At 44.2% G+C, this 22,574-nt stretch overlaps 2 protein-coding genes across 4 annotated transcripts in view; one reads left to right on the top strand and one right to left on the bottom strand.

Annotated features, from left to right (window-relative positions):
* The window catches only part of DOLK (dolichol kinase), a 113,388-nt gene that overhangs the window by 78,321 nt on the left and 12,493 nt on the right, over positions 1-22,574 (bottom strand). The window lies entirely within an intron of this gene.
* LRRC8A (leucine rich repeat containing 8 VRAC subunit A) lies at positions 84-20,586 on the top strand. 3 transcript variants are annotated; one of them, XR_013776567.1, is made up of 5 exons: positions 96-185; positions 1,470-1,595; positions 10,205-12,368; positions 15,094-18,578; positions 18,823-20,586. XR_013776567.1 is itself a non-coding variant. In XM_079323965.1 (4 exons), exons 3-4 carry the CDS (start codon positions 10,212-10,214, stop codon positions 15,367-15,369), a joined length of 2,433 nt encoding a protein of 810 aa, XP_079180091.1. In that variant the 5' UTR covers positions 84-146; positions 1,470-1,595; positions 10,205-10,211; the 3' UTR covers positions 15,370-20,586. The 3 variants fall into 3 exon arrangements, 2 of the variants coding, with proteins under 2 accessions (XP_079180091.1, XP_079180090.1); XM_079323965.1 differs by having other exon boundaries at positions 84-146; positions 15,094-20,586; XM_079323964.1 differs by having other exon boundaries at positions 15,094-20,586.

The raw sequence follows: 22,574 nt of genomic DNA, 5'->3' as shown, positions 1-22,574 counted from the left end.
CGCCGTGCCCGCCCCAAAGATGGCGGAGGGACGCGGCGGTGGTGGCAGTGCCTGCCGGGTGAGGTCAGATCCGGGGCGGGGCTGCTGCGGGCAGGGCGGACAAAAGGCGCCGGAGCGGCGTGAGGGAGGGTGGGCGCTGCGGGCAGGTGGGTGCGGTGGGTTCCCCTCACGGCCACGGCGGGCAGGTGGGTGTGCCGCGCTCCCCTCACGCCGCGGGCGGGCTGTGGGGACGTGTCCCCCTGTGGGGCGGTGTCCCGGAGGGGATGGGGTGGGACGCCGGGTCGGGGGGGCGCGGCTGAGGGGGCTCGGAAGCGGCGAGCAGGAAGGATTTGCTGAGTAATTCGGCGGCGATTCGGTTGCTCCGTCTCCCGCCGTCCCAGCTCTCACACCGCCCGGGGCGGGGGGTCCTGGCCCCGTCCGTGGGGCGAGGCAGGGCCGGGCTGTGCGCAGTGTCTCCCCTGCGAGGGGAGGACGCCGCTGTTGCTTACCTGCGGGCGGAAGCGCGGTGGGATTTATTTATATCTCCCTGAGGATGTTTCCTTCTGTGTCCGGGGAGCCGCGGTGGAGTGGCAGGGGCTGGTGCCCACTGCCTGGAGCGGCAGAAGGTCAGAGAGTCCTCTGCTCCTAGTGCTGCCTTTGCGGCACTGTGGTACGGCTAAAATGTAATAGCTTTGGTTTTCAGAGTGTTGCTTCAAAATCTGTCAGCCCGAATGGTAACTGTGGGATCAAGAGAAATGAACCCTCGGACATATCCAGCATTACGGGGTTGGACTTTCTCCTACTGATGTCTGTTCTTTTTCATTTCTCGCTGTTGTTGACACAATGCTCCGATGTTCCGCAGTCCTCTCCTACACGGCTGGGAGGTTGGATGCTTGAGAGATCCCTCTAAGGATCTGCTCTCTTGCCTGTTTTCTCATGCCCCGTGCTGACATGCAGGAAGTGAGGGAAAAAAACCCCCATCCTTGTAGTTTTTGTTGATGGTGCTAAACTGCTTCCACTTCAATAAGATGCCTGTTGTGAGGAAAGGGGGCAGTTGCTTAAATCTGGAGTGGTTAAGGATGTGATCTCTGCTTTCTGATACTCCTGATTTAAAGTGGATCAGACTTTTCAGACTAGAAAATAGGCAGTAAAGTAATCCCTTTCCCCATCTGACAATTTGTTGTTCTGTCTCTGCTTGTGTAGGCTTAGTTGTGATATTAATATTCAGCATCTTTTTTGGCTGTGTCTGTGACACCTGCTTTTTGGTAACTTCTTATAGAATAACAGATGCTGAAAATTCCTTCCTGCTAAGAGTTTTTCTTGGCTCCTAGTGTTCTTGCTGTTTTTCTAGGTACCAACCAGTCTCTTTCTGGCTCCCAGTGACCCTCTGAGTTGTTTGTTGCTTCTGAGATACTGTTCGCTGAGCTTTTACATGTCCCTCTGTGAACTCGATCCCCTCTTTTTTGCTGATAATCTGTGTTTCATTTCAGGGAAACTGTTCCCATGGCTTGTGGGGAGTGCAGCGCTTCAGCACTTGCTCGGGATCCAGCACGTAGGAATATCAGCCACTTCCAGCACAGAGAACTGACGTGCAGATAGCAGAACCCTGCTGCAAGGTGAGGGCACTGGGCCAGCTCTGAGTGGTCAAGCCAAAAAAAAGAAAAAAAAAAACCCAAAAACCAGGGACCTGCTTGAACATAGATGCAAAACACAGTGCATGAAATAATCGATGTGGAGGAAAGGTGGTTGGTCAGACAGTGGTGAGGAGAGTGGTGGCATTTAATTGTGGTAGTGTTAAATCAATTCTAGCAGCCTTTAGCCAGCTTTGAAGTGACAAAGGAACTGAGCCTTGTCCAAAATAGAATATAACTGTTTATAGACATCCATAAAACTTAATTCCTGGCCACATAAACCCTGACTTCTCACTGCACTTAACAGTAAATACAGAGGCTGCCCAGTAAGTATTTTTGCTGACTGCTGCTTGAGAAGAATGCAACTGAGAAATAGGGAGAGCTGTTTGCTTTGGTGGGTGTCCTTCAATTTCCCATGGGATGATGTTTATCCTCCTGTGTAGGCGTCTCCAGGCAGCTTTTCCCAGTCACCTGTGTGGGTGGCAGTTGGGCAATGGCAGAAACTAGTTGCAGGAATCTTCCAGTTTCCTTGGTTCTACACTGGGACAATTATTAAAAGGATTGCAGAATTCTGTGCCTATCTTCAAGATGGGAAATTCTGTCCATTTTGGCTGTGTTCTGAGCAGGGATGTGCAGTGTATTGATTCCAGAATAGAAGAAACCTCTAGGCTTGTCTGGTTTTCTGCCAGTTCACTGACTTGTTTTTTTTTGGTTTTTTTTTCCTTGTCGTGGTATTTAAAAACTCTCTTAATTATTGTAGGTCAAAGACAACATGAATAAATATTTCCTTAAAGCATGCCAGAAGCCGTGTGTTAAAAGCTAATGTTGCCATGCTTGAAATGTGCGTGCCTGAAGCCTTCCAGTGGTGGCTTTCTGAAGCTGGTTACATTGTAGTAACTGCCGAAGGCAGAGAGATGGTCTGTGGTTTTGGGGGTTCCTGATGATATTAAAATAAAAAACAAAAAGAACAACAACCAAAAAAACCACCATTAAATAAGCAGTGGAGGTCACAGGTATCAAATTATTGTTGAGTGATTACAGCAGGCTTTTTAGAATCCTTCATGTGCTTCTTCCACATACTAAAGAAAATTTTTGTTCCATAGAGTACTTCAGAAGCAAGTCTTTTTGTGTTCAATTGAGCTTAACTGGTATCTCAGAAGATAAAGGAGCACTATCTCACTCTGAGATAGTGAGTGGTGATAGCTGAGTGGTGCTGGAGAAGGGTTATTAGGATTTTTGTGTGGGGCTCATTAAAGAGAGGAGGGGTGAGCACAGCTATTTTTTTGTTAATGGTTAAAATTCAGTCCTCAGCTGTAGTGTGGTGAGTCTTCCTTTATGCATTTTTACAGGGGTTTTCAAACCCAGCCTCAGTTTAGGATATGCACACTAATACTGAACAGGCATTCAGCAGTCCACATGCTTTGGACAGTGTATCTTGAATGCTTCCAAGCAGCTTTTTTTCTTAAACAGCTGATGTGGTGCATCTGCCCTGTATTGCAACTAGAAATCCAGTTCCTATAGCTGGGTTATATCTGCCCTTCCTGCTGCTGTGAAACTGCTTTTGAAACTAAAAAGCTATTTGAAAAAAGCTTTTGAAACTAAAAGCTATTCAGTCCTGACCTGGTGCTGAAGTAACAATGGCTGCCCTCACCTTGTGTACCAAACATTGTTAACATCTGCTATAAAATTACCTTGGCAATTCACAAACCTCCTTTGCTGACTCTGCCTCTATCTTCAGCCTACTTCTGTGCACAGTAAAGATGTGTGCTGAACTAGTTAACAGGTTCTCCTTTGGAGTTGTGGTTTTACCAGTTCTTGATGATGCAGGTTGAGGTAGTCTGTTCTTTATTAACTAATGCAGTCAGAAAATGTTTGAGTTGGAAGTTAGTCAGTTTTGGAGCTGGTGGTCCTGAGGGCAAGCCCTGTAGGGAATATATGAAGAGGTATTTGCTCCTCTTTGCTCAGACTGGGTCAAAATATTAGTGTGCTGATAGTTGATGTCTTAATTGTCTTGCATTGCTCTTGTGTGTGTCATCTTTCATTCTGACTGGCTCATTTGTTGGAGTCTGAAAATAGCTGTGGTAACACCCATGAATTTGTGCATGTTGTGATAGTATGTCAACAATGAATTAAGTTATCCTTGCTTTTACTCACTTTGAATTTTGTGTTGATTTCTTATTTGTTGTAGTTAGCCAAAGCTCTGCTCTGTCTACCTTTCCCACAGAGAGCTGAGAGCAACTGGTTCCTCCAGCTCTCAGTGCTGGAGTTAAGTGCTGAAGAGCCCTCTCCTGCATCTGGTGAGGTGCTTGGAACTTTTCTGGTTTTCTCAAGTAGTTACTAACAGAATGAATTCAGTCACCTGTATTAGGCATCAGAAGGGACTGTTTCATTGTGCCCTGTTGGAAGAAGCCAGTTGTACTTTCCCAAGACAGCTTCAATGCCCTGTCCTTGAAGCATTTTTTTTATGGCAAAGAGAAAAATAATTTTGGATAGGAAGCCTGTGGCCATGTACATTCATAATTTATAAGCTGACACAGCCATTTTGCTCTGGTTTACATCAGTGTTGCAAGTCATCTGATGGCCCTTAAATTTATAACACCAGCACACAATCCCTGGCCCAAGTGTCAGTGATGCTGGTAACTGCAGGCTGTGCTCAGTTCTGTGCAGGTGGGGCAAAACACTGTCAGGAGGCAGAAAATGTTGCAGGCCAAGCCAAGTCCAGCATGGATTGTTCTGGTGGTGCAGCTGTTCTTCCCTGTACGTGTCAGGACACGTGTGGTGGTGTGATGGTAAACAGGAGCTGTTGCACTAGATAAAAGACTGATAGTCTTGCATCTGACAGAGACAACTAATGGGTAGCTGTAAAGATGATAAAATACTATCCCTGTTGGAGGTGGATTATTCTTTTTAATGAACTTCAGGAAAGACATTGTGACGCAGTGGATTCACTTCATGCTGCTATGTCTTGTGGCTTGGGTGGGGCTGAACATTGTGAAAACCACCTTACCCTGCTCTCAGTGTTGGGTTCACTGCCTTTTCCACTGAGAGAGGAGTATAAGTTCTGGCAGCTGCTGTTCCACCATTCTCCTTGTCTAAATGATAAATGACCCTTTTAACTTGCCATAGAATCATAGAGTGGCTTGAGTTGGAAAGGATCACTTAGTGATCATGTTCTCTTCTTGGAAGATGTTTTGTCCCACAGGAGGGGTTTATCTTTTTAAAGCAGAAGGGGCCTGATACAGTGATAATGGTTATTTAGGGCTTTGACATCTGGCTTCACTGCTGTTTTGTTCTAGGCAGCAAAAGACAAAACAACTTGAGTTGTTCCATCTCATGTCTTGGGCTTTTCCAGTTGATCACGTGGCTGTCCTTGAACTCGGTAGGTTTTCTGAGGGGTGCCTGAAAGCAGCTCTGTTTTCAGCCTCCCTTTTTTTTCCCCTCTTAATTCTGGATCTAATAAACAGGGGGGAGGAGAAACATAAATTCCCAGCCCCATTTCTGCCCAGTAAGCTCTTGCATTTCCTGATTTTTGAACAAAGAGCTCTGTGTCATGCCGTTCTTTAGGATTTCAGGTGGTGGCTTGCTGAGGAGGGAAGCTCTGCTCTGTTGAAGACTTACTGTAACGTGTTGTAGCTCGTTAATAATCAGGGCTGTAGTCTTGAAAGCATCAAGGCTTTTATTTCCTTTATCCACCTCTGATGCTGTCAGCACCTGAACAATTCCCTCTTTCTCTGGGCTTCTGAGAGGTAAGAAATTCTGTCAGCAGGGTTTGACTTGTGCTTTGCAGTCCACAATCTTAAAATGAAATCCACTGGTAATTAAAAATACGCATAGATGAAACTAAAGGGTTGCAAGATTTGACATAAAACTCATCCACATCTACTTATCCAGAAGTGTTTTGTGTGACTGATTCACTTGAAAGCTGTGTGTGACTAAAAGTGAGGATTTTCTTCGAATCAGGGAGGTTGGTGCATTCTTGTTTGTCCTGAGGTGGAACATGTAAGTGCTTTTTGGCCACTAGCTTTGTTAGTAACAGAATGGCCAACAGAAAACAGGAGGCAAGAGGAGGCTGGATAAAGTATTCAGCATTGATGAGTCAAGCTGACAAACTGGCCAGTGAAACAGAACTGTGATGTTGTTTCTGTTCACTCTGTCCAGAGCTGGATGTGCTGGGCAGCAGCTGCAGGCAGGAATTTGAAGCACTGTACAGCTAGGTATCTGTTGTCAGTAGGTCAGTCTTCAGTTCTTGGAATTAAATGGTTTGGGATAGAAGAATTGTCCAAATCAGATAATAGTTACTCTGTTAATGCCTGTGGTTTGTGGGAAGCATTCAGGCTCAGGTCTGTCAGCTTTTAAGAAGGTACTTGCTACTTTTATGATGTCTGTGAGCTGGATACATTTAATCTTGTTTCTGACTGGTTTAACTGTCTAGGTGTGGTTTGTCCAGAATGTCCCTATCATTCAAACAGTGATTATCTTTCTCTTCCAGGTGTGTTTGGTGAAACAGAGGATTAGTAGTTGGTGATGCTTATGGTTGGCTGAAGGCTGGGTAGGTTTGGCAGGCTGGTTATGTAAGTCTGGAACTGCTGCTCCTTCACTTGGATCAGCCTGTTCAGCATTAGTGGGGAGGCTGTAGTTTTGTGCCCAGCAGGCTGAGGCAGGGATGGTCCCTGGTGGGATGCAAATCTGGATCCAGGTGAATTTGCAGGCTCTGAAAGAGGTATGTAATAGCCAAACATGGAATGTGTAATTATTTCAGGAACATATTTATCATGATTGGATTGATCCTGTTGTATGACAGTGAGGCTTTAGCATATGGATATTTTTCTGAACGATCTCAGATGTTGCTGCTCTAAACTGTCCTGAGGTGATTCTGTACTGGAGATAGAAAAGCTCAAAGCAGTGTTGCTTGATGTAGCTGAAACCCTCCAATGTAGAGTCATTTCTGAGGGCAGGGGATGAGGGACTGCTTGGGGACTGTGTGGTAGCAAGGAAAGGTCTGTGGATTGCAAAACTTGAAACATCTTTGAGACACACAATTGTAAAATTTCACCCCTTCCCAAAGCCAGTCTATTTAATTGTACCCTTGGAAAATGTACTTTGTGTCTGATAAATTGACAGGAGTTTAGACAGAGTTTTGATGTATCAGCTTGTGCAAGTTTAGTGAAGTCAACATGTCCTTAAACTTAGGCACTCTTTCAAAATCTCCATATTGATGACTTCCCTGTGGCAGAGGTAACTACACTGCAAATACATTGCCTGTTCCTGAGCTCCAACTGGAAGGTTCTGCTATTTGAAGTATATACAAAGGAGCTTGGATCCTTCTTCACCAACACTGCTCTGACACTGAACTTCCTTTTCCATAGCTGTTCCTGTCAGACAGCTGAGGGTCTGTCAGTTCAGGTGTTCTGTGCTCAACCCTTGGTGAGACTCTGTGATATAAGTGACTTGGCAAATAGAGTTTCTTCACAGTGATATTTTGCTGCTGACAAAATGTCCTGGAATCCAACCCTTAAAAAGAGCAGAAGCTTGAAATCTCTGGTGTGCTGATCCTGGGGATCTTGGCCTGCTCTTGATCACAAGGCTGGTAACTTGATTTCTGGCAAGCCCTCCTCATGCAGGGATTACTCCCAGTCCTATGCCAGAATAATAATACCCTCTATGTAAATCCCTGTTGGGAGAGTTGATGTTCCAGCTACCTGCATATTTTCTTCCTGTAGACTGGTGGAAATCCCAGTTCTTGTGGGAAGAATCCTTCTGTGCATGGCAGAATCAAATAACAGAGATAACCCCTGAGAATCTGACTTTTAGTCTGCTGTTGTCATCCACCCCTGCAGCAAAACTGTTTTAATCCAGCATGGAGAAGGTTGAACAAGAATCGTGTTCTGCAATGATTGCAAGATAGATTTAATGAAATAAAGATGACATTTGATGACAAGATACATCTCCTGATGTAGAACTATGAGGAATTAAAATTGGATTGCATGCACAGGGAATCTGGGTGAGGAGGGATGTGACTTTCCTTATCTAATTTTTCAAATCTTTGCCGGGTAGTTTTCCCTTTTACTGCAGATGCTGGGAGTAAGGTTAGATAAGACACAGCAAATTCCAGCTCCTGAAAAGGTGGCCCCTAGTTTTATTGTTCCTCCTTGGGACCTGAATGGAGTCTCCACTGCTGCCAGAAGTGGGAATTTGCTGTCAATGTTCCTTTCTTCCTCTAGTGCCCCTGTCATTGTTCCTGGAAGGCAGATTTCCTGCTCCGCCCTGTTAATTGCTGACACTGAGCTGTAAAAGGTTCTCAAGGGATACTAATGGTTTTTTTTAGCTGTCTTGTAAGTGCACAGTGTAAAGGGGGATTTCCTACCCATGCAACTGGTAAGCAGAATTAGGGAGCCAGCTGTGCTAATTTCTTTCTGGTTTCCTTCCTATGTTATTCTGAGCTACAAATGAAAGTGAGTAGAAGGTTCATCTCTTGTGAGAGAGAATTAGGCATTTTCTGGATTGAGCAAATTAAAATGAGTATGCCCAGCTCTAAAACTCATGTTTGCAAATGTCATGAGACCCCAGTTTATGAAAAAAGATCTCAGTTTTATAATCCTACCATGAAGGGTCTGATATTTCCTACAAGTTTCTCTGCTAAGAGGGATGAAGGAGAAAGCAGGAAGAATCTTTGAGGAGAAGTGGTATCAAGGCAAGAGGAAAGATAAATGTATTTTTTTTCCCCTTGATATGGAGTAGGAGTCATGAATAGCTGTTTAACTGCTGGATTCATTTCAGGTGTTCTGGTGTGTAGAGTGAACTTCTGTACCCTGCTTTATCCTGCAATTATTATTTCTGTAGTATGCACAGACAGCTTTTCTTACATCTGTCTTGCACGTGGGCTCTCCCCTCCCTGAGGCAGATGCATTCTGAGGAGGAAGCTGAAATGCCTTGGCCAGGGCTTGCAGCACAGTAGTCACAGGGCTGGGAGGGAGGCTTTAAACACCTTGTCACTCCTCTCTGGCTGCTCAGGTACTGTCCAGAAGAAGTTCAGCTTTGCCTGCTTCCTCTGTAGATACACAATTCTGCTGCTCTCTTTAGTGCAGTTTGCTTCTGCAGAGGTGTCAGCCACTTCTCAGGGGCTCTGCAATCCAACAGGGCATTTTTTTTACTCTGACTGTGCTCTAGATGGTTGTTTTCATCCTTGTTTGTGACTTTACAGGCTGATCATTAATAGATTTGTTGTTCCTTGTTTTACTGAATTTCTAGAACAGATAATGCCACTTCTTCTCTCAAAATAACCTACTCAGGAAAAAAAAAAAAAGTGGCATTTCCCCAGTCTCTCTTTTGTGATGGGCAGAAGGAAAAACATTACTTCAGGAATGGTTTTCATCTATCAATCTACCACCTGTAGTTCCTTGGAACCTTCCTGAGCAGCACTGAGCCAAAGCTGTCTTTGGACCATTTATTATTGTAAACAGCAAACCAAAGAACAGAGTTCTGTATTTAGTGTCTCTAGGGAATGTGGTGCTTTTTGAGTTCATGTTAGAAATGGCTTTCTTTGCAGTTCAGTGATGAGAGTTAATTTTAAATAAAAACTTGTATTCTACCAAAGCAGGTGGTGTTTGCATCCCCCTTGTCACAGAAGGCTTTTGAGCTTTCAGCCCCCCAGGACTTGTTGGACTGTCAGTACAAATGAATGTTTTGGCTTGGGGTAACACAACTGAATTTGTATTTTCTCCTTTATACTAGAATTGTGTGAGTTGTCTTGCTCCTGTATTTTGCTAGAAGAATGCTGTGGTATTACTGCTTTTTCATGTTCATCTGTGTTAACCTGTCAAATGGGGGAATTTTGTGAGCTCCATTATCCATGGATCAGTCAATCTTTGGGGCTTTCTATGGCTTGTTGAAGAGCATGCTCAAAGTTTCATCTGCGGAGAACAGGCACTGCCATCAGATCTGTGCTTCCCAGAACACTTTGGTTTCCTTTGTGACAGTTAAATCCCAGCTGAGATGAACTCTAGGTGGGAGTGGTTGGTCAGAGAAGCAAATTTTTCTAAGTATGTTTCCCCCTTTCTCTGCTTCTGAAGTAAGTAAGGCAAAACCCAGCTGCCTATGGCATTTCAGTACTGAATTTATCAGAGGGCAAGTAGCTAATCTTTCCTTGGAGAATTAGCACAAGGGAAGGAAGCCAAAATTACTTACTTGGAAAAGTCATTATATTGAGCAATGTTTGTTCTCTTTTCCAGCTTGCTTTATGAATGTCATAATGAGTTGCATCAGTTAAGTGTTTATAGGAAACATAACTGTATTGTATGTAGATGAAGTCTACCTTGTGAGCTTTTCTTTTAGTGCATCTTACTCCACAGACTGCTAACAATAAGTGCCAGTTCTGAGGTTTTGTGACAGTTTGTCTATCGGGGAAGGCTGAACAAACTTCACTGCCTGGGCTGTAGCGAATGACTCACAGGCAGCCTCATTCATTTGTCTCACAGTTACTTGAAATTGCATCTGGCTAATCCCAGTTTTGCTATGCCAGCACTTAACATGTGTTTTCTCATGCCCTCTTGAAGAGCAGAACAAAACCCTTTAAGCTGTTTCTGGTTTGCTTCCAGGTGAATCATGATTCCAGTCACCGAGCTGCGCTACTTCGCTGACACTCAGCCAGCCTACCGCATCCTGAAGCCGTGGTGGGACGTCTTCACCGACTACATCTCCATAGTGATGCTGATGATCGCCGTGTTCGGAGGGACCCTCCAGGTCACCCAGGACAAAATGATTTGTTTACCCTGTAAATGGGTTACCAAAGACTCTTGCAATGACTCTGTTAGGGGATGGACAGCAGCAGCCCCAGAGCGTACCTACTACAACACTAGTCTTGTTCCCTCTGCTGATTCGGGGCCTACAGGGATCAGATACGACCTGGACCGGCACCAGTACAACTATGTGGATGCTGTGTGTTATGAGAACCGTCTCCACTGGTTTGCCAAGTATTTTCCTTACCTAGTGCTGCTACATACCCTCATCTTTCTGGCTTGTAGCAACTTTTGGTTCAAGTTCCCAAGGACCAGCTCCAAGCTGGAGCATTTTGTGTCTATTTTGCTTAAGTGTTTTGACTCTCCATGGACAACGAGAGCATTGTCTGAGACAGTGGTGGAAGAGAGTGATACCAAACCAGCATTTGGGAAAATGAATGGCTCCATGGACAAGAAATCCTCCACTGTCAGTGAGGATGTGGAAGCCACTGTTCCCATGCTGCAGAGAACAAAGTCTCGAATTGAGCAAGGGATTGTGGACAGGTCTGAGACTGGTGTCTTAGACAAAAAGGAAGGTGAGCAAGCCAAAGCACTCTTTGAGAAAGTGAAAAAGTTTCGTACTCATGTGGAAGAGGGAGACATAGTTTATCGCCTGTACATGAGACAGACCATAATCAAAGTAATCAAGTTCATTCTGATAATTTGCTATACTGTATACTATGTCAACAACATAACATTTGATGTAGATTGTAAAGTGGACATTGAGAGCTTGACTGGCTATAGGATGTACCGCTGTGCTCATCCTTTGGCCACTCTCTTCAAAATCTTAGCGTCTTTCTACATCAGCCTGGTGATTTTCTATGGTTTGATCTGCATGTACACGCTGTGGTGGATGTTGAGGCGGTCGCTCAAGAAATACTCCTTTGAGTCCATCCGGGAGGAGAGCAGTTACAGTGACATTCCTGATGTGAAAAATGACTTTGCTTTCATGCTCCATCTGATTGATCAGTACGACCCCCTCTACTCCAAGCGCTTTGCTGTCTTTCTGTCAGAGGTGAGTGAGAACAAATTGCGGCAGCTGAACCTCAACAATGAGTGGACTTTGGAGAAGCTACGCCAGAGGATCACCAAAAACTCTCAGGATAAGCTGGAATTGCATCTTTTCATGTTGAGTGGCATTCCTGACACAGTCTTTGACCTCATTGAGTTGGAGGTCTTGAAACTGGAGCTTATCCCTGATGTCACTATTCCCCCCAGCATTGCTCAGCTCACCAGCCTTAAGGAACTGTGGCTCTACCACACAGCTGCCAAAATTGAGGCCCCAGCCCTTGCCTTCTTGAGGGAGAATTTGAAATCTCTCCACATCAAGTTCACAGACATTAAGGAGATTCCTCTTTGGATTTATAGCCTGAAGACACTAGAGGAGCTTCACCTGACAGGTAATTTGAGTGCTGAAAACAACCGGTACATTGTGATAGATGGATTGAGGGAGCTGAAGAGGCTGAAGGTGTTGAGGATGAAGAGTAACCTCACCAAGCTGCCACAGGTGGTGACAGATGTTGGTGTGCATCTTCAGAAGCTTTCCATCAACAATGAGGGCACCAAGCTCATTGTCCTCAACAGCCTTAAGAAGATGGTCAACCTGACAGAGCTCGAGCTGATCCGGTGCGACTTGGAACGCATTCCTCACTCCATCTTTAGCCTCCACAATCTGCAAGAAATAGACCTGAAGGACAACAACCTAAAGACCATCGAGGAAATCATCAGCTTCCAGCACTTACATCGTCTCACTTGCCTTAAACTGTGGTACAACCACATTGCCTACATCCCCATGCAGATAGGCAACCTGACCAACTTAGAACGCCTTTACCTGAACCGTAACAAGATAGAGAAGATCCCTACCCAGCTCTTCTATTGCCGAAAACTTCGGTACTTGGATCTCAGCCACAACAACTTAACTTTCATACCACCAGATGTTGGACTTCTTCAAAACCTGCAGAATCTGGCTGTGACAGCCAACAGGGTAAGTGAGCTGACTTGCTGTGTGAGGAAATAGTGCTGGCACTTCTGTTATCTGTGTGATTAAACATGCTACAATGGTCTGGCACTGCTTTTGTATCTCTCTGAGGGGTTTATCTAAGGCCAAACATTGCAGATAGCTCCAGGGCAAGCCTGTCTTCCAAGAGTCCTTGTTCTGTTGCATTTCCTCTCTTAACAGTGAGTACTTCCAAGTGCCAGTTGGAGGCCGATTAGAAACCCTGCAAGTCAGTTGTTTCCCTGCAGTTGGAAGCATGTAGCCTCTAGATTGACATCGATTTTGGGTTTAAAATGGAGATCTGAGAAACTGTAGTCTTAATCTAAAACTATGTGCTTAAACCTGTCTACTTCAGACATGTACATGCACTATGGGAGCAGCCATGTAAGGAATGCATGTCTGCCTTACAACTTTCCTTAGAGTCCTTCACATTTGCAGGGAGCACTCCATAGTTTGGTCTTGTAAACATGTGCTTTTTGTTTCAGTCTAAGTGCAAGGCAGATTACAGAGGATGACCAAGTGTGCTCTGCTGCCTGATTACCATAAGCTGTTTTTTTGCTTGTGTTGGAGGATGTTTCTTTGCTTAAAGCAAAACTATATCCATGTCTATTTAAGACTAAGGAGACTTCATTTGCCATGTCTGACAAAGCTGAAGCTTTCATTCATTCTGTCTGCAAATTCCTGGGAGACTTTCTTTTTCTCTTAGAGTTTATTATCACTTGAAGTTGAAAGAGCTTCTAACATAAATCCAAATTGCAGACAGACATAATTAGGTGCTTCTGGTTTCTTCTGGGACCAAGAAGAATTGTCCTGGAGCAGTGCTTGTTTTCACTGTCATGCATCAAGGTCCTTTCTACTATTGGCAAGATCTGTTCCTAGCTGAATACTGCCAGCTTGAGTGTGGCTTGACTTTTCACAGAAGTGCTCTCAAATCAAGTATTTAATGGCTAATGCATTTCAATATTATTTAGGTTCCTAAAACTCCACCCATATTTTGAGATTAGTGTCTGAAATCTTGTTCCTCTGCAGAGTAGGGGCAGACAATCAGCAATTCCAGCTGCTCACTGGAGTTTCCTGGCACTGGAGGGTTGTGCATCTGTTTGTGTGGGTGGCTGAAGCTCTGGTAAACTTTGTGGTATGTTACTGTTCAGAACTCAGATAATTCTGCACCATTTGCCTTCTAGCAGCCTTCCTAGCACAGGTTCCCAAGGGTTAATCTGTAATGTATCCTCTGCAGTTGTGGGGTGGAGCTTGGATGAGAGGGGTTAGAGGCAGCTCCATTTCCTGCAGCAGTGTGGTGCCACCCGTTTCTTTCTGGGGAAAAAAACATGCAAGGAAGGCTGGAGCAGCCTTTGCTCTGGTGTATTCAGAAACAAAAGCTGGTGAGAACCCTGTGGAACTGCCAACCTGTACCAGGTACCTGGGCAAGCCAGAATTACTGGGGCTCTGACAGCCTGATCACTCCCTGTAAATGGTGATAGCAGGAAACAAACACAAGGACAGTCAGGCTTGGACTTGCCAAGGCCAGGAATTATCTCAAATGTCCTCTCCTAGCTTAGCAGTCTCAGTAAATAGAGACTTGTGGAGTTGGCTGGTACTGCTGTCCCGTTCTGGAAAGCAGGCTGTTAAAACACATTGCTTCCTTCCTAAACCAATACTTGTCCCTCAAATAACTCTATTATTTTCAAGAGTCTGTGATCATATGTTGCTATTTGCAAAACACTCCAGTACCAGTAACAATGACTGCATTGAATTGTCTTTTAATTCTGGTCTGGTTTCATCTTAGCTTTTCCTTAGACGACTCCTTGTTCAGATGGATTGCAGACTAATTTTGCCATGAATTACATGATACATAAATTGAGTCTTAAACAAGTCATGTTTGCTTTTAAAGCAAATTATTATATCTAAGCTGAGACTTTGTATTAAGGAGGGAATCCTGAGTTGCTGCATTTAGTTTCTAGCCTAGTATTTGCTAAATCTTAGCCATAGAAAGAAATTCTTTCAGAGGACTGGATGATTGCAAGGATTTGCTAGAAACAAGCCTTATTAAATTTGTGATTCATGGTTACCTGAAGGTGATGCTGAGAAAGCTAACAGCTGGTGGCTTTGCTGTTGTTGTATTTTGGCAGTGTAAAAAGCCCCTGTGACTTGGAGCCTAGAAAGTCTTTGCAATGTTTCACAGCCCTACAGAAATGAAGGAAGAGGATTCCCAGTTCTCAGGGCCAGGAGGTTGTACTCATGTAACCTCTGCTCACCTTACAGACCAAGCAGAAGTTCTGATTAAATCTTTGTACAATGTAATGTCAACTGTTGAATGGCTTCTTAAAGCAAAGGAACTAAGATCCAGTGATAGAATAAAGGATTTGGGATGGAAAGAAGCCAATACAGATGAAAGCATGTGCCACTATAGACCAGCTGTCAGCAGGTTTATGGTCCTTTAATCCTGGCCTTGGAGACAATATCTGCTTTAGCCACCATCGTTGATGATCTCTTGTAACTAGTGCAGTGTCTGAAAGAGGAATCCATACAATCATAGTCCTGGAAGCACCCAAAGCAGGAAGCTCAGGAAGCAGGAACTCACTCAAAGGAGAGGTGGATGATTGAAAACAATGACTCTATAAACCCTGGAGCTTCATGTTGGCTTGCTGGTCACTTGCCAAGGCATATCCATGTCTGCTGGTGACTTTGCCTATGATTGGTTTCTTTTTTTCAGATTGAGAGTCTCCCACCAGAGCTGTTCCAGTGCAGGAAGCTGAGAACCTTGAACCTGGGGAACAACGTGCTGCAGTCACTGCCCTCGCGGGTGGGAGAGCTGACGAACCTGTCGCAGATCGAGCTGCGGGGGAACCGCCTGGAGTGCTTGCCTGTGGAGCTGGGAGAGTGCCCGCTGCTGAAACGCAGTGGGCTGGTGGTGGAGGAGGACCTGTTCAACACCCTGCCCCTGGAAGTCAAAGAGCGCCTGTGGAGGGCAGACAAAGAGCAAGCTTGAACCCCCGAGAAAAGGGAAAAGCCTCTCATCAACTAGAAGGAAGCAAAAGGCCATTTCAGTCCCCTTTCACCCAGATGCTCCCCTTTTTCCACTCCAACCACTCTCAAACTGGCCAAGGAGTCCTTGACAAACATGACTCTGAATGAGTCAGCTTCTTGCCTCAGATGCAGGATGGGGGAGGCTTGGGATCAGGATGAAGATCAGACAGATTAATTGGCCTCTGAACAGGCCCTAGGGGGAATTAGAGGTGTTGCTGTTCTTCTGGACACGAATTGGGGTGAGGTGGATGGTGCTGGTGAGATGAAATGACCTTTGAATGGAGGAGAAAATAAATGTGGGGGTTGCTGCATTGCTCCTAATAGGGCTTATATGTGTCAGGGACTGAGGGAGTCCAGTGTCCTGCAAGCAAAGATCAAGAGACAAGGAAACCTCTTGAACCTCCATCTCTGTGACAGCTGGAACTGCTCCCCTCTGACTCAGATTCAGTCAGTGAGGCCCCAGATTGGGGTGGGATAGAGCACAGACAGCTGATTTTATCTAGATGCTGGCATTAGGATTTGGGAGATAAATATCTTGCAGCTGCTTGAAGGCAGATTTTGTTTTGTTTTTTTTTTACAACTAATTTTCTTTCCCCTTTGCACACTCCTCACCTTCTCCTTTGACCCTGGAGAAGGAACCAAACTATCTGCTCCTTTAAGATTGCACTACTGTAACAGTTTCAAGTCACTTGTGCGGGTGAGTAGATCAGAGCATCCTTCTCCAGCTGATGTCCTGGAGGCACTAACTGACAATTCCAGAGCTTTAGCCTGTTCAGAAATGGATGGTTATAGTGCAAGTGGGAGATCTGGATAAAAAGCAGTTGGACTGTCTAATCTACTCTCTCAGAAGCATTGAGTTGCTTCTGGCTTTTAGTTCTAAGTTACTTTTTAACTGCTGGTATTTTGTTGCATATCAAGTAGAAATGTACAACTGGCCAGTGTGTCAGGGGCTCTCATGGGGTTGGAGAGGAAATGTTGGGCTCCTCTGCACCTCTAGTCCCCCATTCTGCCTTCCCCCACAATTAAGTTGTTAAATTCAGTTGTTCAATGCTCTGCCAGTGTCTTTCATGGATGCAATCTAGAGAACTGCTTGATTGTTCTCTTCTGTTGTTCCCCTCACTTTAACTGCTGTCAGTTCCTGTTACACCTCTTGACCTAAATAAGAGGCTAATGCTGATTGAACCTGGTGCTGGAAAAGAAAACTTGTCCTCCTGTTTCTTTCTTCCCTTTTCATTCCCTCAGTGTTAAGGAGGAGAATGAGAATCCTCAGTGGACTGAGCTCTTCTGATTTCCTGGAACAGAGCAGCCTTTACTGAAACAAGTTTGACCTGTTTGGTGGTATTTGACAAAAAACCCCACAACCTTCTGGGCTGGCCAAGGTAGATAATATGTAACAGTTACTGATTTTCATGTCCTTAAGGTGGGGTGGTTAGGATGCCTCCAGGACACAAAGGTCTTCATTTTTCCATCAGAAGGAAGAAGATGTGCCTGGACCCACAGGTCCTGGTTGTAACATTCTGCATCAGACCAACAGGTCAGCTCCAAGGTGCAGTGCTGCAAGCTGGGCCATGAGAAGTTTGGAGGCCTCCTATGTGTACAAAGGGGGAAGCTCCATCCAGCTCCAGAGGGATTCCTGATAAGCTGCCAGCAAGTGCCTGGCTCATCAGTTGGCTTGTGGTGATCCCGTGGATGTTGGGGCAATAAGGCACAGTGTGGCTCTCTTCATCAGATGTAAGATATGAAACATATATATATATACTAAATATGCTGAAACCATGAACAATGTTGACTGGACTCTGGATTTATTGATGTTCAGATGCTTAAATAAAGCTACATTAAAATCAGGAGATCTGTTTATAAAACTGCTTTTAAGAAAAATGTAAATCTTGCTTCCCTTAGTCCATTCATTGTGAAACATCTAAACAGTCCTGGGGATAATATAATTAAATCTCCATCTGGGAGGCAAGGTACTGTAAAAGCTTTTCTGGCTTCTAATAGGGTTAGTGTCTTGAAATTGTGTTAGAGCTGGGGCCACAGCTGAAAGGATGGGAAAGAATTGATGCTGATTGGATTGTATTTGTATTTGCCTGAGCCTTTTGGATCACAGCAGGACAGAAATTGCTAGGTGGGCTTTGCTTCTTGACTAAAGCATGAGTGGCTTCAGGCTTAGCTACAGCTGTTTTCCAGTCAGTTCCCTGTGGTGGGTGTGGAGGCTGTTTGGATGGTGAAGGAAATTTTTTTTCTTTAGTCTATGCTTAAAGATAGCCCTGTAGAGTAATGGCCTCTGAATGGAGACATGGACTCTGTTTGCTATTCAAGGCCATTGGGTGACTGTTTTATGACACATGTATTTTAGACCAGGCAGGGCTGAAAGGGCAAAGCACCCCCTAGGAGTTTCACCTGGCTCACAGGAACAGTGAGATTTCTCCAGGAAATCTCTAGATCTCTAATCTCTAGATTGGAGATGAGTGCTTTGACACTTGTTTCCAGGTGTGGTCTTAGTTATACAACCTAAACTTTGCACAGCTGGCTTAGTTTCTCTGAGCAGCTCCTGTAAGTGTGCTGCAATGCTTCTAGAAGCTTGCAAGCTCCTGAGCAGCTCTGTGTCCCAGCAGGATGGGTGAACAACAGGCTGTTCTGCCAGAAGGGAGGGACTGCCTCCAGCTCCTGACCAAGTCACAGTGCTGTGCTCCTGCTGCTTGCTGAGTAGAGGCTGGCCTGGGCCTGAGGTGTGCAAAGCAATTGTAAGGCTGGTATTGATCATGCATGAAAAGGCCAGTTTTGTGCTGCTTCTGCAATAGTCCAAGCTTAACTCTTGGTTATGGCTACTGGGGCTTGAGAGCTTCCAATGAGGCAAAGTAGGGATGAGCAGTCTGATAACATTTTGTGCTGGAAACACAAATACATTGTCACTCTGAAGGAGAGCAATATGTATTATTTATTTCTGATATGTGCTGCTTGGTCTCCCTTTTGATTCCAGAGTGTCAGTCTTGTATGACAAGATGGAAAAAGCTTTAGAACTTCCAAGGATAGGATCTCTAGACCATGAGTCCTGAACATGTTTGAGGACTGCTGCAAAACTCAACCCACAGCAGAGCGAGTCACTTCCCAAACTTTTCTGGATTGCTCATTCTGTGGGGGATGTCCTTACATCAACAATCCATCCTCATTGCAAGTATTCAATCCATGAATATTCTGTATTTTCCTTCAAGTTTCCATCAGACTGAAGCTTAGGGGGTTTATTTCTGACACAGATCTATGCATTCACAAAAACATTCAGATTAAGCAGACAGGCACTGCCCTGGTCAGTGTCTTGTTCTCCTGACAAGCTTTTCCAAACAGTAGCAAACCAGATTATGTATTAGCTGCTAAACCATACAGCAACTTGAATTAAACCCACCTGTTTCCTTAATAGCACTTCTGAGCTGAACAAGTTCTTGGAGATCACAAGGATGCTCATCCCTTGTTAGGATTGAAGGTTAGTGATATGCACTTTACCTTTCCTGATAAATACCCCAAAAAGTGATAAGTTGCAATTATTTTGAACCAGATGAAAGGCAAGGAATACCAATTAAATGTGTAAAATTGTGCTGTACTCTGACACTATGCACTGAAATGTTAGCTGAAGTTGTTCTGTGTTTCAGATTATTTTCTAATTTTATTATTTGATCCCCAGTTAATTCAGCAGCTGGAAGTAATTTACTCTGTCAGTCTAAGTGGTTAAATAGCTGTTACAGGTATCTTTCATGATGTGCTGTTCTTTCATATTAATTGTCACTTCTTTTTAATATCCTACCTCATTTTTCATTTTTTTCTTATTGCCATTTATACACTCCATTTAGCTCTCTCCATTTTAATTAAAGTTCTTGATGTTCATTACCATAAATAGTATTAAGTGGCTTTCTGTTGCTGAACCACATGAAATCCTCTTCTTTTTCCCCCCCCTCTTTAACAATTGATTCTAGGAATTCTGAGAACAATAACAAATACTTTACAGAGGGATGAGTTGTCTGGAAAAAAGTTTCAAATTGTATTGATTCCTAGGCTGTGACATTGTTTCCTTTCCTTACCTCTTTTCCTGCTTTAGGATAGAACTCACATGGTTTGAGTTCTTTGGATTTTTAAATTTTTTTTTCACCTCCTTCAGGGAAAGGGATAACTGTTTTTGTCCCCCTCATCAATAGCTGTGCCTTTTCTAGTGATCTGTTAATGTAACATCTCCCCAGAGGCATTTGTTCCCTGGAGTGTATTTGTAGCAGTGCCTGCCTGAAGCCAACTCATCCCTTGGATTCTTTTTCTTTCAACCATGGAGAGATTTCCTAACTTCTGGGGTGACTTCTCACTGCCAGACAATATTGGCATACTGTAGAGTCACCTGCTCTGAAAGTCACCTAAGGTAAGGCTGTGGGGGATGCTGATAAGTAAAATTATTGCTGATACTTCACTTTTTAAATTTTTCCTCCATTTTAATCCTACTGTTTGGACACAGTGGATAATGTAATTTTCCCAAGCACGTGCCAAAACTGAGTGAGTTTTCTGTCCTACCTCATTCTAACAGTGTACAAAGCACAATTGCAATGGGGCAGGATTATTAAAGTTTGATTCAGACCCTTCTCCCTCCAGCAGTGGCAGTGGGTTAATATTAAACTGCTTTGGGAGTATGAAATCCTCCAGAAATCTCATCTCCAAAATCCAGTTTCTAAAGTAGCAGCACTTGAATTGCTGGACCCCAGTGGCAAAGGTCAGCTCCATGTGTGTTCACACAAAGGCTTAATTTAGGATTCCTGGAATTTTCCATCCCTTCCTCCCTCTGTTTCCTTTAAAGGAATTTTACTGGACAATGGAAGAGTTTTTCTGGAGGAGACATAATGAGAAGGGGGCTACTGAGCCTGAGTCATCTTTACAGCTGACAAATGTGTCCATTTCAATAAGTCACTACTCATGGCTTAAACATGGTTCACTCCCATTGTGTAAATGCACAACAGGGCTGTGGTTTGGCATCTGGGACCTGCAACTTGGTGTAACATTTCAGAGTCGTGACATTCACTATGTACATGGGATTGTTTGGGCAGCTGAGCAACAGCACCTTCCCCGTGAGCACTGAAGGCTGCTCTTGTTTGCTCTGAAAGACTTGTACAACTGGGCACTTCACCAGAAATAAAAGTTTTAATTTCCTTTTTCTTTCTCTGTCTTCTTTTTTTGGTGTTTCCTGTGTATTCAGCCTTCCGTGATGTCACTTTTCAAAAGACAGGTGTTAATAATTCCAGATACTGTGTAGGATTATTGGGTTCTTTTATTCATTTCAAGTCCTTGTGGATTATGACAATCCTTCATGAATCAAGTAGATGTACAGAGAAAGAGGTGCTGCTCTGTGATAAGCTGGAGCTGTGTAACTGATTCCACTGTCACTTCAACAAGTGTCCAAAACAGTTTCTGTTGCTGAATTTAAGGCTGTTTCCATAGGAATTGTCTTCAGACTGGTAAATTATTTCAGTACCTGCCTTCCCCATGGGCTCCCTAACTGGAAATGTTGGCAGGCAGTGTATTTCCCAATTCATGATGTGTTATGGAGAATCAGCCTGTGACTTGCAAAGGAAATTGGAGTTTCTGTGCAGCTGTTTTATCATGTAGAAAGGTGCTTCTCTCGTGGTTTTGCCCTCCCTCACTTCCTTTGTCCACAGTGACACTGGCCCCACTTCAGACAGAGAATGTAAGCAGGCTTTGAAACAGCTGAGTGGGATTTTGTAATGCTGCTTATTGATGAGTTTAATGAAATGCAGGACTGAACCAAAAAAGGAGAGAACAAAATGTCCCTTGTCATCTAAGGCTCACCTGGACCTCAGCTCCTTTTGGCTGGTTTACATTTTGGAGAGTTTACCTGGTGTTTGAGGAGCTGAGGAAATCACAGTTCTTTGCTCCTTGTTTCTTATTAAACATTCTGTCACCTGTTGCTGGTCATATCAAAGACTTCAGGAGAAGTGAGGTGTTCCAGTGGAAATTTTCCCTCTCTAATAACCCTGGCAACTCCACAGCAGCAGTTTTGGTGTGAGTGTTGAGCTGCTTGAGCTGTCTTGGCTCCAAATGGATTAAATAGGAACCCTTATTGAGTTAATTGTGCCATTTAATTTAAAACACTTGATCTGCACCTTTCCTACAGCCATGGGATGGGGTTTGGCAGCCTCCAATGGAGTTTGACAGAAGTTTTCTTGCAGAGCTGGCAGGAGAAAATACTTAGTCTGCAAAAAGAGCTCTTGGAGGGGGAGGAAGGGAAGGAAAATGAGTAATTTCCCAGTTTTGTCTAAAGTGCTGTCAACCTTTCTGTGTAAACTTAAAGGGACAGATGGCTTTACAGCAGTGGCATCCTCTTTGACTTTTTTTGGGCATTGTGTGGCCAAAGTGTTTTTTCTCTTGCTGGAAAGATCTTTCTGAGCCTCAAAATATGGGCATGGCTGGAGTGGCCAAGAACAGGAGGACTCTGAAGGACAGCATGGAAAGCTCCTGGAACCAGGATGGATTTTATCTCCTGGTAACTGCTGCACTGTTTGCTGTGATCTGCTGTTTGTATTGTTCAAAACATTCCATGGAACAGGAAAACTGTGGTTTACTGCTGTGGCATGAACCAAAACAGCCTCTGGAGTCATTGTGTGTGTGTAAGGTGGGGAGTGGAGACAGTGACATCACAAATTGCTGGAAAAAACCACCGTGTGTGGGCATGAGAAGGACGTGACACGCCAGTGACACAGAGGGACTGAGGAGTGGCACGGGAGTGTTTTCCAGGAGTGTTTTCCAGGAGTGTTTCTCCAGGGCTGCTGCCTCCCAGGGAGGGGTGAGGTGGGTCACACAATCAACTTACAGGCAACAGCCTACAGCTGGATTTTTCCCCCACTGGTCACACATCTTCCTTAAAAACTTTTCCACTCCATCAGTTGGTAAGAGGAAGGAGGAACTACTTGAATGCTTGTCTGAGCTTTACAGCATTTGAAACCGATTTTCTTTCCTCCCCCTCCAGGTTTGTAGCCCAGTGATTAAAGTTTCTGGCAGAATTTAGCTTTTTAAACTATTGAATTTATATCTTCTTATGCACAGGGAAAAATCTGAAAAAAAAATTAAACCTCTAATTTCCTCTTTATTAAAAAAAAAGAGTTTTAGTAAGGTGTGGGGGGATTT

The sequence above is a fragment of the Erithacus rubecula genome (genome assembly GCF_903797595.1).
Source record: "Erithacus rubecula genome assembly, chromosome: 21".
NCBI classification, from domain to species: domain Eukaryota; kingdom Metazoa; phylum Chordata; class Aves; order Passeriformes; family Muscicapidae; genus Erithacus; species Erithacus rubecula.
Note: the sequence above shows the minus strand (reverse complement) of the source record. Positions and strands in the feature narration are given on the sequence as shown.

What these genes read in the sequence shown, in the direction of transcription:
- LRRC8A (XM_079323965.1), top strand. Translation starts at nt 10,212, where the DNA reads ATGATTCCAGTCACCGAGCTGCGCTACTTCGCTGACACTCAGCCAGCC. An exon ending in TGGCTGTGACAGCCAACAGG is followed by an intron (nt 12,369 to 15,093) that starts GTAAGTGAGCTG and finishes TCTTTTTTTCAG; the next exon opens with ATTGAGAGTCTCCCACCAGA.